This window comes from Saccostrea cucullata, unplaced genomic scaffold, assembly GCF_032062105.1.
Source record: "Saccostrea cucullata isolate Sc308-1 unplaced genomic scaffold, CSIRO_AGI_Scuc_v1 ctg14538, whole genome shotgun sequence".
NCBI lineage: Eukaryota > Metazoa > Mollusca > Bivalvia > Ostreida > Ostreidae > Saccostrea > Saccostrea cuccullata.
In genome coordinates, this window is record NW_026938154.1 from 99,818 (window position 1) to 115,371 (window position 15,554).

Sequence of the window (15,554 nt, forward strand, 5' to 3'; positions counted from 1 at the left end):
CTACGAAAGTTGTTGGGTAGAGATTATATAGAGACAAACAGACAGGAAGCATAATAGTGTAAAACACATTTTTTCTTTAATTGTTTATCTTCTCAAACCATTATGAAATTTTTATAATATTGAATAATTTTGTGGTGTAAACGGCAGTTTGGTGTCAACGGACTAGTTTTATACACTTCTTCTTAGCAAACAAATAGAATGATTATGTACTTTCATTATCGGATAAAAAAAGACGATAAAATATTTCATATTTGTGATGTTTCAGGTTCACAGGGTCCATCTAGCTACTGATAAGGTTTTAGTTATCTTTCGTTCTGTTTGTTGAATGATAAGAGCTGGGCAAGTATGCAACAGATAATGTTTGTGCAGAAAAATCAGTGGTGTATCATACATGTATCCTTAACATATATCAATCACATTGGTTAATAAATCCTTTCAAATACTATGTAAAATTTATCAAAGTCAGTGAAAAATTTCAATATGACAAACAACCTTTTGAAAAATGGTTAATTTTTATTTCTTATACCTAAGCTCATCAATTTTACATGATTCAAGATAAGCTGTGAAGAAAAAGTAAATATTTTCAAACAAAATGAACCTCGAGCTCTTTTTTGTCATTTGAGTGAGTTTAAGGTGATTATATATATATGTAGGATCCCAAAATGCAATGGGACTCCAAAGTCTGAAGGTCACGCCAAACCACGATGGTATGACATAAAAAAGTCCGATGGTGCGGAAAACAGTTAATGTTTATGACCTCAAAGTACTACTGAGCAAAAATGCAATACCGTGCAATGTCAAGAACCCATTGTTTTAATTTAAAACAATTTCAAATGCAGATAATAACTCCCATTTTTGGATAGTGGTGCATAAGACTAACCCTAAAAAGTTGAAAAGTATGTGAGAACGAAATCTTGATTGGGTGCTGAACTACCCCTAATCAGTCGAATAAATGTGCAAGGACTACAGTATCCAAAAATCTCTCAGGTGGGTTTCAAGAAGCTCACTTTCAATCCATAAGTGTGCAAGGAGTAGGCCTTATCTGTCACGTGATGTGTGAGTACTAACTCTAATATCTCTGATAAGTGCTACATGTAGCAATAAGCAAAATAATTCAAATTTTATAAGAGGACAAATACTGAATTTACGACTTTTTAAATGCTAGGACAAGAGCGTCAACGATTGGCGTGATGTCATACACATTGATTGTTCCACTGCATCATTGGACATTTTGCGTGTCGGACCATCGCATTTTAGCGTTGGAAACGAGCCATCGAACTTAGATGTCCGTAAAGACAATGAGCAATCGGACTCTAGCGAAGCCATTGTACTTTCAATTGGAGTCTTACAGTCATATATATTTTAATATGGAAGAAAAATCCCATGACCTCCTTGTAGAAATGACTTGCTATAATTCATGTAAAATACAACCATGTGCTTTTGCTAGACTAGAAAAATCATTTCTTTGGTAAAATACTACACATGTAATTCAATATTATCTAAAATATTTAATCATCGAACGAACTTTCCTAGCCCCTCTTATATTAATTTTCTACTGAATAATGTATAAAAATCAATTTGACTGCAGGATCTTTTGTTTAAATGATTGATTGATTAATTGTATGTTGCTATAACTTCCCTCTCGAGAATTTTTCACTCATATGGACACGCCACCATTTGCCGATCGAGGGCTACGAATTTTGTTCTATGCTCGGCACTTAGGGCCTTTCAGCAGTGAGGGATCTTTTTCGTGCCAGCACCGTCTGCGAAATGGGGCCTCGTTTTGTTCGGTCTTATCCGCGTGCCACACTTGGATTCGAACCCGCGACGTAAGGATTGATTTCTTACTTCGCGACTCTATAGCAGACCTCTAACCACTACGCCACGTGGGTGAATTTAATTAATTGAAGTATTGCTGATAATTTCAGGTGAAATAAAATTAAAAATAAAGATTCATGAAAACGTACCTGATATACTTGTTTTCCATATCTCATAGCCTCCAATTAATCGACTTCCTGGAATTGCACAAAAAACATGAAAGATGTGACTCTCTCTCTCTCTCTCTCTCTCTCTCTCTCTCTCTCATTTGAATAACATTAACAGATACCAAATCTAAAAATGCAAAATGTTGCCATTTACAGTAAGAACACGTTTCGACGTTTCGAAACGTATCGAGTTTTCTTTTTTTTTTCCTCTACACATTTTAATAAAAGTAAGAATAAATAGGTCCAAGAACTGGCATCATCTAAAAGTCATGCTTTCAATAAGATTGATAATGTTTCTCTTTAGAAAAAAACACAGATTTAAAATTAATTTAATTATATTAGTATTTTCAAAGATTTTTCCTATATATTTTATGTAAAACTTTGATCCCCCCATTGTGGCTCCACCCTTCTCCTTGGGGTCATGATTTGAACAATTTAGAATCTACACTACCCTAGGATGCTTCCACATAAGTTTCAGCTTTTCTGGCCCAGTAGTTCTTGAGAAAAAGATTTTCAAATATTTTTCCTATTTATTTCTATGTAAAACTTTGATTCCCCATTGTGGCCCCGCCCTTCCCCTGGGGTTAATGATTTGAACAATTTAATATCTACACTGCCCTAGGATGCTTTCACTATAAGTTTCAGCTTTTCTGGCCCAGTGGTTCTTGAGATTTTTTAATGACCCCACCCTATTTATGTCTTTTCTTGATTATCTCCCCTTGCGAGGGGATATGTCCCTTCATTTTAACAATTTAAATTCCCCTTCACCCAAGGATGCTTTGTACCAAGTTTGGTAAAAATTGGCCCAGTGGTTCTTGAGAAGAAGTCGAAAATGTGAAAAGTTTACAGACAGACAGACGGACAGACAGACAGACAGACGGACGGACGACGGACAAAATGTGATCAGAAAAGCTCACTTGAGCCTTCGGCTCAGGTGAGTAAAAACATGTAGAATTTCTAGAATGTAGGGGTTTAAGGACTTCACAGTTTACATGCACAACATAAATATATGTGCGATTTTTTATGATAAAAACACACTCTTTGAAAAGATGGCTTTAATGATTTTCTGATATGAAATAAATAAGGATTTGTATTCTGGGAGAAAGATACGTGTGTTGCAACCACTATCGAAATAACGACGACTATTGAAATAATTATATCAATAGTGGTTGAGAGTGCATTTCAATAGCAAACATAGTTAGTAACCACTATTGAAATACAACCACTATTGAAATAAGTATATCAATAGTGGTTGAGAGTGCATTTCAATAACAAGCATAGTTAGTAACCACTATTGAAATACGACCACTATTGAAATAATTGTATCAATAGTGGTTAAGAGTGCATTTCAAAAACAAACATAGATATTAACCACTATTGAAATACGACCAGTATTGAAATAATTACTTCAATAGTGGGTGAGAGAGCATTTCAATATGATAACCATATGTTTCAAACACTATAGAAATACGAGCACTATTGAAATAATTATCTAATAGCGGGGAACAGTGCTTTTCAATATGATTACCATAGGTATTGAAATACGACCAGTATTGAAAGAAAAGTTTCACCACAAAATTTTTAATTTTTCATCCAAAATTTTACAAGAATTAGATTTGGGGTGGAAAACATACTCTTAACAAAACTTCTAAGTGTTCACTTTAATAAATGTATTTATTTAAAAACTACGTTGTAGAATGGTGTGATATTTTCAAATTATAACAACAAATGAGTCTTCTCAACAATTGTTTGAAGAAAATCAATGATCACTGATGAAAACCAGTGTTCCGTGACGAAGCTTAAAAACAATAAATCTGTACTACGCGGCACGTGTTTTGGGTAATAAGTATCTTTTTGTGATCATTATCAAATTTTGAAAAATGGTTTCACTAAAAAACACATAATATTGGCAAACTGACCCTTTAGATAGAAGGGAAAGCCGTTGGAATGTTGATATCTGGACAATTTTTGCACCAAGTTTTACTCACTTTTATTTTCGTACTTAATTATACTTGATATTACTTTTGAAAATTAACAACCAGTATCAAAACCCATTTTAACACTTTTTTCTATAGGCTGTGTGTCATTTTTCATCACCAATTTATCACAATTTGAAGGTTTTTGACAAATTTTAACCAAACCGGAAGTTACCTTGATTTTCTTCTGAGGCCAAATTTCGATTCACACCATGTTAAAAGAGTATTAAATAGTCCTGAAACAATCTTAGAAACATGAAAACAAATAATTTCAATCGTACGAGAATGATCAGAAATCTGTGCTCGTGACAGTCTAATATCAGCTCAAGCAGTCTGAATTATTCTTAAAGAGGTGCACTTACGTGCTAAACACCCTAGGATATTGACCAAAAGGTATCTGTGTGATGCTACACTCTCAAATTCCCAGATCTGAATCCAATTTTAAACATTTGGGATTTTATAAGAAATGTCACCCCCCCCCTTTTCCACACAATTTCAACGGTTTGGAAAGATCTAAACAGTAGGTGTGGCAACAGATGGGCCAATCTCCTATTCAGGGGTACATGGTATTCAACTGTAATTACAGTCTTGTAGTAATTAGAGCGAGTGGTGGTCTTACTCCATAGATATTATTCTATGTGAATTTTCATTTTGAGGGTTCTTCGTTTCCTTGACACTTTGCTTAAAATTCTGACGAGATACTTACATGAAATTTACGCAGAATCCAACTCTAAATAGCGTCATTAATCAAGAATTAAAGAAATAATTTATTGTTTGCATTTGTTCTTTAAAACTTCAAAAATGTTAGGTGAACACTTAGAAGTTTGGTTCAGTGTATAGGTTAGTAATTATAGTGTATAAATAAATACGGAAGGTTTACAATTTTACAACTACTTTATATTCTAGAAATATATTATTTGCATCATTTTCAATGAAATCAGACCAAAAAAATATATACAAATCCATGCATCCATATTTTGTTTGTATCATCTGTCCTTAAATTAAGATATAGATAGTGATTTAAATAATTATTTTGATAGTTGCTGGTAATATTACAAAACTAAAACCATAATTCAATCCATGAAATTTTTATATCAAAAGTGAACATTATTTCAATAGTGGTTGCAACCTATGTTTGTTATTGAATTGAATCTCACCAACTATTGAAATAATTATTTCAATAGTAGTCGTATTTCAGTAGTGGTTATTACATATGTGTGTTATTAGAGATTGTTCTATCTAACGTATCCGTATCCGTATACGTATCCGTATCGAGGTATGAGAGGCATCTCGATCCCGATGCTTAAACCATCTAGTTACATTTCCATCGTTTCATGTTTGGTTTTTAATCTCATTCACTAAGAAATGATATGTAGTGTGATATTTTTAATAAAAACAAATCAGTTGCCTTAGTTACACGCCTTATGCATCCTGTTTAGGGGGGGGGGGGTTTAAAAATAAAATTCGAAAAACAAACTTGTATGTTTATATTTCATTTAAGTGAGTAAAAAATATTTCGAAAATATTTCTAGATTCACCTCTCTCTCTCCCTCGCTCGCTCTTTCTCTCTCGCTCTTTCTCTCTCTCTCGATCTCTCTCTTTATATTAGGGTATTCATTGTTCATTCTCGAATTAACATTTACAAGAGCACGACATATCTCCAATAATATATAATTATATATTCAGATAAACCTCTTAAAGTTAAACTTGTAAACTGTAAATAAATGTAGTTGTACATAAACTGGGAAAGATTTAACCATACATTGTAAGGCAAAACAAATGTGTATGGGTGATTCACTGATGTCCATCCTCTTTTCCTTTTTTATCATCTTCTATGCCATTCATTATCAGGTATTTGATGGTCATAGTTCCCCCCAAAAATTTGGATAATTGTGGTGCGGTTTGAATACACTCCCTAAATTGTAGGTCGATAGCCGTATCATGGGCGGTGAAAGCAAATAGAAAGTGGGGGCGCTAATTGAAAAAGGGGGGGGGGCTTAACCAACCAAAAAAAATAAACCCCAATTTTAAATGCCTATATTATGTCTATCTTTGACAAAAAAGTGGGACGGGGGATTAACCCCCCCCCCCCCCGGTTCCTACTCCGATGCGTATATATGGTTTCAAGGAGCTTGTGAATTGAACATGATCGAGTTTATAGTGAACAAAGCAAGCTCAGAAAAACTTTGATATTTTCTCATTGTAATTTTTCTTTAATGTGTGATTTTTTGTCTCGGCTACATTAAAGCAGTTCCTTCTCTTCATGATCAGTTCTATAATTTGTTCACACTGATCTCGATCTCGGCCAAATTATATATATATAAAAAGAAAGTAGGATAAAAAAGAAAAGAAAATTAGCACGATGAACATGTAGGTTTAGCAAAATAAGATGTATTATTTTGAAAAATTTGAGCCATAATTATTATTTTATTCTTTACATAAAAAGAGAGTTGAATACCGTATTATGAAATAGATTTATATAAAACCACAAATGATGTTAATAAATAAAAGTCAAAAGATGTTTAACTTACTTTTTTGTTTGTCAAAGATTTTCAGGGCTGTTTTTTTCTCTTTCAAATAGCCCCCTTCCTACTTTTAATTTGCTTCTGACGCCAATGTGAGGGGAGGGGAAAGGAGGGAGTTACATGGGCTCTTCAAAGCATATACTCAATACTTATAACGGTCCTAAAGCTAATTCTGAAATCAGTTTGAACAGTCTCTTTAAAAACGACTACAGCGTTTTACCGATTGCGTTGATGATTTTATTGATGACAACATATTTTTTATGTGTGTGTGTGTGTGTGTGAGGGAGAGGGTGTGTGTGTGTGTATGTGTGTGTGGAGGGAGGGGGGAAGGGGGTAATTGGTAAGCCGTTACATGGCATATGAATAATACAGACAAAATCTATAAATGATATTAAGCGAGTGGAAAAAGAGAAAGGTGATTTCCTACAAATATTTTGAAGTAAAATGAAATTAATTTCAAAACAATATAATTAAAACAAAATATTTTATACTTGACTTCATTTTCTTTCTTTTTTAAATAAATATTTTTTACGAAATGATAGAGATGTACAGCAGATTATTATTTTTAATACAAAAATTGCTATTTGCTATTTTCTAATGCATGGACTGTGGCTTATTTAACCACAAACAGAGATGGAAAATGTATTAATTGGTTTAGACATCGGGATCGAGATGCCTCTCATACCTCGATACGGATACGGATACGTATACGGATACGGATGCGTCAGATAGAACAATCTCTATTAAAATACACTCTCAACCACTATTGATAAAATTATTTCAATAGTGGTCGTATTTCAATAGTGGTTATTACATATGTGTGTTATTGAAATGCACTCTCAACCACTATTGATATAATTATTTCAATAGTGGTCGTATTTCAATAGTGGTTATTACATATGTGTGTTATTGAAATGCACTCTCAACCACTATTGATATAATTATTTCAATAGTGGTTGTATTTCAATAGTGGTTACTAACTATGTTTGTTACTGAAATGCACTCTCAACCACGATTGATATGATTATTTCAATAGTGGTCGTTATTTCAATAGTGGTTGCAACATACGTGTCTACTTAGATTTTTGTATTTAATTGTTACAATCATATTTGTAAGATTGCTTGCTGTGTTTTTGGCTTGACAACTACGTTTTATGTTTAGAATTTCAAGTATTGTCGCTCTCGTTGTACTCTTAGTTTAAAATATCTTAAAAGTGCATCCTAGTAGAATTTTTCTTAGACGTTGATTACTTGGCACATTGAAATTTTGAAAATACTTATCCTGTGTTACAACACGCTTTGTTAAAATAACGCACTTTGAAAAATAAAATTCAAAGTGTGTTCAATTTAGATCCAACTGAAGTAAATGCATTTCGATAAAATAAAAATTTCTTTGTAAAGTACCCAAATTTCAATCATATTAATTCTTTTTGAATAAAAAAGTGTATTGCTTAGTAATTTTCTTTCATGTCGTTAGGTTTGAAAAATAATTGGCCCTGATTGGTAAACTTTTCGGTATTAAAGTCACTTCAAGATCTGAGATATAGAGATTACAATATATTATATTGTTGTGGTATTTGGTATAAAAGGGAAATGGAGAAATGAGCACTGTTGAATAGCATAATTTCGTTTCTTTTAATGTTTAAATTATGGAGTCTGTATTTACTTAACATGTATTACAATGCACTTTGAACAAAAATGTAGATGTAGGAGGTAGGGAGGGGTGCTCGACTTAAAACATTCTAATTTTCTGGAGAAATAGGGAGTAGTTGTAACCTTCCATATTATGAAATTTTTTTTTCTACTTTCATAAGTGGGGATAAAGGCAACAGACTGTTATTACATGTATTAACTTTGTTGTATTTTTTTTCTATGATTGAATATCTAAACATCGTCGAAGAGGGGCTAACAAGGTTTCCAACAAACAGTGAGGGTGATATTGAAGCAAAACACTACATAGAACTAAACATCCTCCAATCTGTATTATACCATCTCACCGCCAAAAACTGTCAAATTGAATGAAATGTAGGCTATTATTAAGGTGACACTGTCCTATTTTGTAAAGGGGCCAGTTTCCGTAAGACCTATTTATTCGAAAGATTTTTTTTTTAAAATAAGATTTATAGAAGAAAACATCCAAACCAAATATCATCTTATGAACTATACTAGTATCAAGAATATTCCTGAAATAATTCTTTAACTTCTCGTCATTTTTTTTTTACTTATGAAGCACAACACCGTTGTCACCTGCATACGGAGTTTATATCTCGTAGTTGATTGGATACGCAAGAACATGACCTATCTGTGCACAATATCGGAAACGAGGCAGCTTATTTACAAACAAGTTTATGAAACAATGATATCAACAGTCTCGTTTAAAATCACTTTATAGTTCTAAAATTTATATTATGACCTTGTAAACAAATATTTACCATTGAATCAAAAATATCGTCAGTCCATTTTTTATATACTTGTTTGAAAAGGGATATATATCCCGATCACGACAGGAGCAATTTGAAAGTGGATGCCCAGTCCATGACACCTGATCCCACCTCTGATCAATGTTTCGGAGGTCCGTGTTTGTTCTGCTGCAATTATAATAGTTTAATGGACTTTTGAGCTTGAATATTGCTCGTTATCTCCATATATTTCATTTCAATTTGAAAGAGGAAAAGAATCTGACACAGTAGAATGACATTTTATTGTTAATTTTTTGAAAATATTTGAATGTGGTAAACTCTTTGGACACTGTGTTCAAATAATATCTATAAATATATTCAGCAGAGAAATAAATAATGGATATACAACTTGATTTTCAAATTAAATAGGTGGTTGAGATATCACAGAACTTGTTCATTTTTTATGTAGATATGCTTGCAAAAACCATAGAAGTAAATAAAAATATGTTAGTCTTAAAAATGGAGAGACTGAATTTTAAATTAGCCATTACACAACATGCTTTCTAATTGAACAAAAGTCGGGAATTACATTAAATTGTATTAAATAATTTTAGTATTGTTGTGGACGGAAATTAACTTGAGTAAAACAGGAGAGTTCAATTAGGTTTTAAACTAACACGATTTAATTTTCTTAATTATTGACAAACAACTTGATGAAACATACTAAAATACACTCAGATAATGGCAAATGCGTCATTATCCATATAGAAAGGCGTCACTCCTTTGGATCAATAAGAGACACAAATTCAAGGAGTTCATTTGATGTTCCTTATAGTTGGCCATAGATATTAACCTGATAAATTTCGTTTCAGTATGTGCAACGGTTGTGAAGAAAAAGAACGGAAACTAACTGGACCGACAGACCGACCGACAGACAGCAGCAAAGCAATATGCCCTCCCTTCTTCGAAGGAGGGGGGATAAATATGTCAGAAGGTATTTTACACCAGACACGTATACACTGTACATAGCATTACATGTAAGTGTGGCATTTTTTCCCAAGCATATAATTTGTTTTTAACTGTTGATTTAAATTCCAGTTTGTCCCTGGGGTAGTAGTATGTGTGATAAAAAGAATTATTAAGGAGTTCATCTGATGTTCCTCGGATAATCCTCAGGGATGTTAAGCACATGTCATATGTACAGTCTTCAGATTCATAGTTTTAGTATAAAACCAATAGCTCATACAAAAATTGCGACAAGGGACCTCGGTTTATTCGGTCTCATCCGAAAGAACTAGTCTATACTTTCAACAGTGGGATTTGAACCTGCTATGTTAGGATCAACACCTTACTTCGCAACTCTTGAGCAGACTCTCTAACTACTGTGCCATGAAAAATGGTTATAAGGAACAGTTTTCAAGCTCAAAAGTCCATTATAGCAATACGAATGAGGGGCAGAGCAAATACAGATCTTAATTACGTCAAGTGGTATCAGGTTCTGTAAAGAAGTGAACATCTCTTGCCGACTGAACACACCCTCCGTCTGATCCGGAAATAACGAGATAATCAACATTTCAACGCATGATGCTCGTGCATTTATACAGTAAACGTATACTAATATTCACCATTATAATTTAAATAGTCTTCTAAAATTAGTATAGGACCACAGAAGTTGAATAATTGCACACACCGTGTGTTATTGTGTTATGATTAAAAAAAACGTACCATATCTTTGTTCAGGGAAAATATTCATTGGAATTAACCTCTGTGACTCTTCATCAGCGTCTTCTGTTTTTCTTGGATCTATAAAAAATCTCACATTTTTTAATTGTCAGAATTTGAACTGGATAGTTGTAACGGTTTGTGATACTAACAAAGGGCTTGGGTTTATATAGTTTTGAATTTTTTTTAGAGAAACAGGAAGTATTTGTTTTTAAATTCATTAAGTTTCTCTCGTAGACTTTGCATAAATAAAAGGCTTCAACAACTCAACAAATTAGGAGACAAAATATTCCTATATTGCTATTGTGATTGAAATTGCTAATTTGGGTTACATTTTGTGAAAATGAACGTTTTAAATATCTGTTGAAAAGTAAAAAGAGCAATGAAAAAGTAAAAAAAAAACAAGTAACAGAGTTATCTAAAATATATAGACTCTTGTAATAGAGGATAACTTTTATATTGATATAGAAATGGACTGAAGAATAATTACCTTTAATTTAATTTTTTGATAAGTCTTGGGATTTCAAAAGTCAAGGTAAGAAATAAAATAATAAACATAAACATTTCAAGAGGTCTTTTTACAGAAAGATGGAAACACCTAAATATGTTACTTAAACAAAAAATAAGGCATATTAATGTCAAACTTTATAAATAACTACAATGCTTATGGAAGTGTGACCAATTCATAGAAAACAATAAAATAGTGTATATACCATTTTTTAAGAAAAAATTTCAATTTGTGTACTTTCCATTTGTACTAATTAAAAACTCAGACAAAAAGTAACACCGTATGCAGCGTTTACGCTTGAAGAGCGTGCAAAAGCAGACAGTATGGCGTCTGCAGGGGGTTCCCTTAAAGACATCTGTAAAAAATAAAAACAATAAAAAGCTAATGAATTCCACTCATGAAAAATTGTTCCAAATAAATTAACCCCCCTTCCCCACAGTAACGCATTTTAACGCATATAGCATTTCCTATTTCTAACGCAAAATCACTCATATACCCTTTCCCCGCAATCACGCATTTTCATACACTTTAAAAAGTTCATGTAATCTTAAATTTTATACCGATTTCCTTCTATTTTATGCTTGCAAAAATTTCAAAAAGTAAGAAAAGTTATATTGGTATTTAAATATTACGTCATAATATTATTTACGCTAAATTGTATGAAAACGTGTACCGCGCTATAAGGTGCTTGCGGGGAAATGGTAAATTTTTTATTTCTATCACGTGATCATTAAGTGTATGTTGCATAACAGTTCAGTAAGTTATAAAAAGCTAATGAATTCCACTCATTAAAAATTGTTCCAAATAGATTAACAAACATAAAATTGTTTACTCTAGATAACCACGACATTAAGTTAGCAGCATACAATAAGTTGAAAATAGTTCCAAAAACTGGGTCAACCTGAAGTGAAGTCGATTTGGTATGGACACTAAGGTATCAGATGATAACTAGGAGATATGAGAGTCAATGACTGTTTGTTATTTGATTTAACTGGGGGAATACTCCTGTGACAATCTCACAGACCCCTTTAGTATTCAAGAATTTCATACATGTAGAAAAATGATGCGCAGTGCACAGCTGGAAATTCAAAAAATAAAAATTTACAAGTGGTGCGTTAGCAATTTTGTCTAGTGTACTTGTTTTCCATATGTCATAGCCTCCAGTAAATGGATCTTCTTGAGCTGTACAAAAACATATTAGATGAAGGTTGTCTCTCTCTCATTCACTCCTCTATGGCACATGATCCCACCTCTGATGTTTCGGAGGTCCGTGTTTGCTCTGCTCTTATTTTGTATTGTTTTATGGAATTTGAAATTGAATACTGTTCGTTATCTTCATATCCTTTTACTCTCATCTATTTGAATAACATCCACAGATACCAAATATGAAAATGTAAAATGTTGCCCTGTACATTAAGTACACTTGTATCGAGTTTCGAATTTCTATTTAGTCTTCTAGACACCTAAAAGTAAGAATTGATTCGTCTTAGATACAATGTATGATACGATCTAATAAAAAATATATGCATGATTTGAATAAGGTTTAATAATGCTTCTCTGTTTGAAAAATACAGATTTTTAAAGTAGTTAAGTACATGTAGTAGACTATCTAGACTGGGACGGATTAGAGACTGAAGAGTTTACGTGCACATAGAAATATCTGTGATTTTTTGTGATGAAGAACAATTATTTTACAAGATGGTTTTAATACTTTTCTTGTGATATGGACGAATAGAATATGGTTAAAATAACATGTTAATTAGTATTATATTTAAAAGAAGAGGCCAAGGGGCCACATCACTCTCAACTATTCTTGAAAAGAAGATTTTTAAAGATTTTTTCTATATATTCCGATTAAAAAAAATGGATCATTTTCAACTATGACGTCATATATTTGTAGTTCAAAGAAGTGAATTCACAGTGTACACTGCAAAAGGGAAGATTACGGAGTACACTTCATTGGGAGGTCTTAACGTATCTGCGTATTAAAACTGCTAACATGTAAGTTTCCTTTGACACAGTAAAATCATTCAGTGCTAAAATTTGTAAAAATAAAAAAAAATTCAATAACATATCAGCTTTAACAATATTACATCCAACATGATTTTTCTTGCTATTGCCTTCTTAAACAGAATTGCTTACTGCTTCAGTGATGCAACTTTACGTGTTTATATTTTACAATAATGAAAAGGAATACTTTGAAGGTTAAACTTACTAGGGTGTAATACATTATGTTTCATGTTTTCCGTTTCCATTTGACCATACTTTTCGATCAACTCAGTCTTAACCTCCATATCATTCTCTGAATACACTTTGATTTGAAGAATAAAGGCACTGAGGCCAAAATAAAAAATACCTTTGTTTCCCCTAACGCGACAGACCCAATTAAATCGCACCGACTGAAAAGATTTTTCTAAATAAGATGATGCAATTATTTTTTTTTATTGTTAACGAAGTTGTATAAAATTCAATTTTATCAAAATCAGTGTTTATCAGAACGATCGACATTGTTCTAGTGTGATTTTCAAGCATTTGTTTGAAACAAAATGGCGCCCAGATGTGATTGGCCTGAAATATGTAATTAGATCATTAGTATATTAAAGAATGTTCAAAGAATTTATGCATTTCACTATATAACCATTAGAGCCCCACCCTAAAACAGATAATTAGTTCTTCTTAATACAACGGCGACCTCTCAATCTTATGCCTTTATCTAATTAGAATTCTTCATTCTTGAAACAATTCGATAACAAAATTTACCATGACGAATTAAGAGTGTTTCGGAGGTGTCTTGGCGTCTCCATGTGAGTGAATAAATTTTCGAAGGGCACGTCAAACAACAAACAAACGAACCTGTCTGTTGAATTTAAGGTACGTAATACATGGTAAGGCCCGCCTCATGAGCAGATGAGAGGCCCACCTAGTGAACACATTCAATTTCACTAAACATTTTATTTAATTTGAGTCTTGATCTAATAACCAGTTCATCTATGTTCCTATGTTTGCTATATATGGAAACATAGTTCTAAATATGTCTGAATTTTAATCCTGACAAATATAATTGAAATGTGTTTTCTTCATGCCTTTATTTATGGGTAAAAATTCGTGACTATGACATTGTATATAGTATTTTTATCATTTGTAGGTTCGGTTTGGTTAAATTAAATATTGTTTACATACTCTTTCCATATAGTTTTGAAATCATGTTTCAGCTTCCTGAAACGTCCAGTGTATTTTTCTTTAATTAGGCCCTTGAAAATTGGTTGCTTCTTTGCTTTTAATCCTTTCGAGATTTGTTGGGTCGACATTTGAACATTAATCCATTGCTCCAAATTTAGACGTACTCAGCACTTTTTTGCCATTAATCAATGGGGGATTTTTTTAGAACTAGCATCTTCTGCGACACTGGACACAAGTTTTTATGGTCCCTTTTGAAGGATTGTTTTCATAGGGATTTAAACCCGAGACTGAAAATTAGCTACTTACTTCTAAACTCCAAAGCAAAGTGCTCTAGAACCAGTTGCAAATCTCATGGTCCTTAAAAAAGTACAATGATTGTCTAAAAGCACTGGAGGCTGATGGGAGGTTTGAAAAAAATATACTCGGATGTCCGGTCTTTGCGTATTTGAGAAACTTGTCTTTTTTTTTATTTGATTTATATGAAATTAATGTTCCCTGGCGTGAGATATTTCACAAGATCAACTGAATAATAGTTGTGAGTTAATTCTTTATAAATTTTGCTTTTAAACGGCATATGTATGACACTAAGCATTTTGTTCACAAATCGCTTTCTTTTGTACGTTTCTTATTTATAAAGGTCATTTTCCATGAAATTTAATAATGTATTTTCAAAGTTGCTGTCAGATAAAAAAATGTTTACCTACCTATCGACCCAACCTGAGAATTTAAGGTCGGGTTAGGGGAAACAAAAATACTTTTAATTCCGGCCTGATGAGAATTTTCTTAAATTACAATACTTAATAAACACCAATGAAACAGAAATTTATTCAATGAAGGGTTATCCAAGAGTAAGATTTATTGTTGTTTTGACGTCATATGTAATAAACTCCATTCAATATTTGCACTTGTTCATCTACCCCATGTCAAGTGTTTGTTATTACAGTTAATAATAAGAATTAGTATACAGTGAAAATCAGAATACAGTGGACCTTCAGATATCCGGACGCCAGATATCCGGATGCTTCAGTATCCGGACGTTTTTTCATTGGAACGAAATTTTTACATGTTAATCTGTCTTGTTTAACTTGTGATTCAGATATCCGGATGCTTCACATATCCGGACAAATTGGCTGGGAACCAAAGCGTCCGGATAAATGAGGGTCCACTGTATTACCCTTTTCCGATTTCTTTTTCAACCTCTTTATGATGAATACAACTATAAGTACAGCAATGATAACGCCTATTATTACTCCTCCTGTG

At 32.7% G+C, this 15,554-nt stretch overlaps 1 protein-coding gene across 1 annotated transcript in view; it reads right to left on the reverse strand.

Moving 5' to 3' along the window:
* Positions 1-15,548, reverse strand: part of LOC134249511 (uncharacterized) — a 67,274-nt gene extending 51,726 nt beyond the window's left edge. The window contains exons 1-3 of the mRNA XM_062731854.1: positions 15,469-15,548; positions 10,610-10,687; positions 1,968-2,015 (exon numbers count right to left, since the gene is read on the reverse strand). Coding sequence (XP_062587838.1) covers positions 1,968-2,015; positions 10,610-10,637 — 76 coding nt within the window. The 5' untranslated portion in view covers positions 10,638-10,687; positions 15,469-15,548. The remainder of the gene's footprint in view (positions 1-1,967; positions 2,016-10,609; positions 10,688-15,468) is intronic.
* Positions 15,549-15,554: the final 6 nt, after the last annotated feature.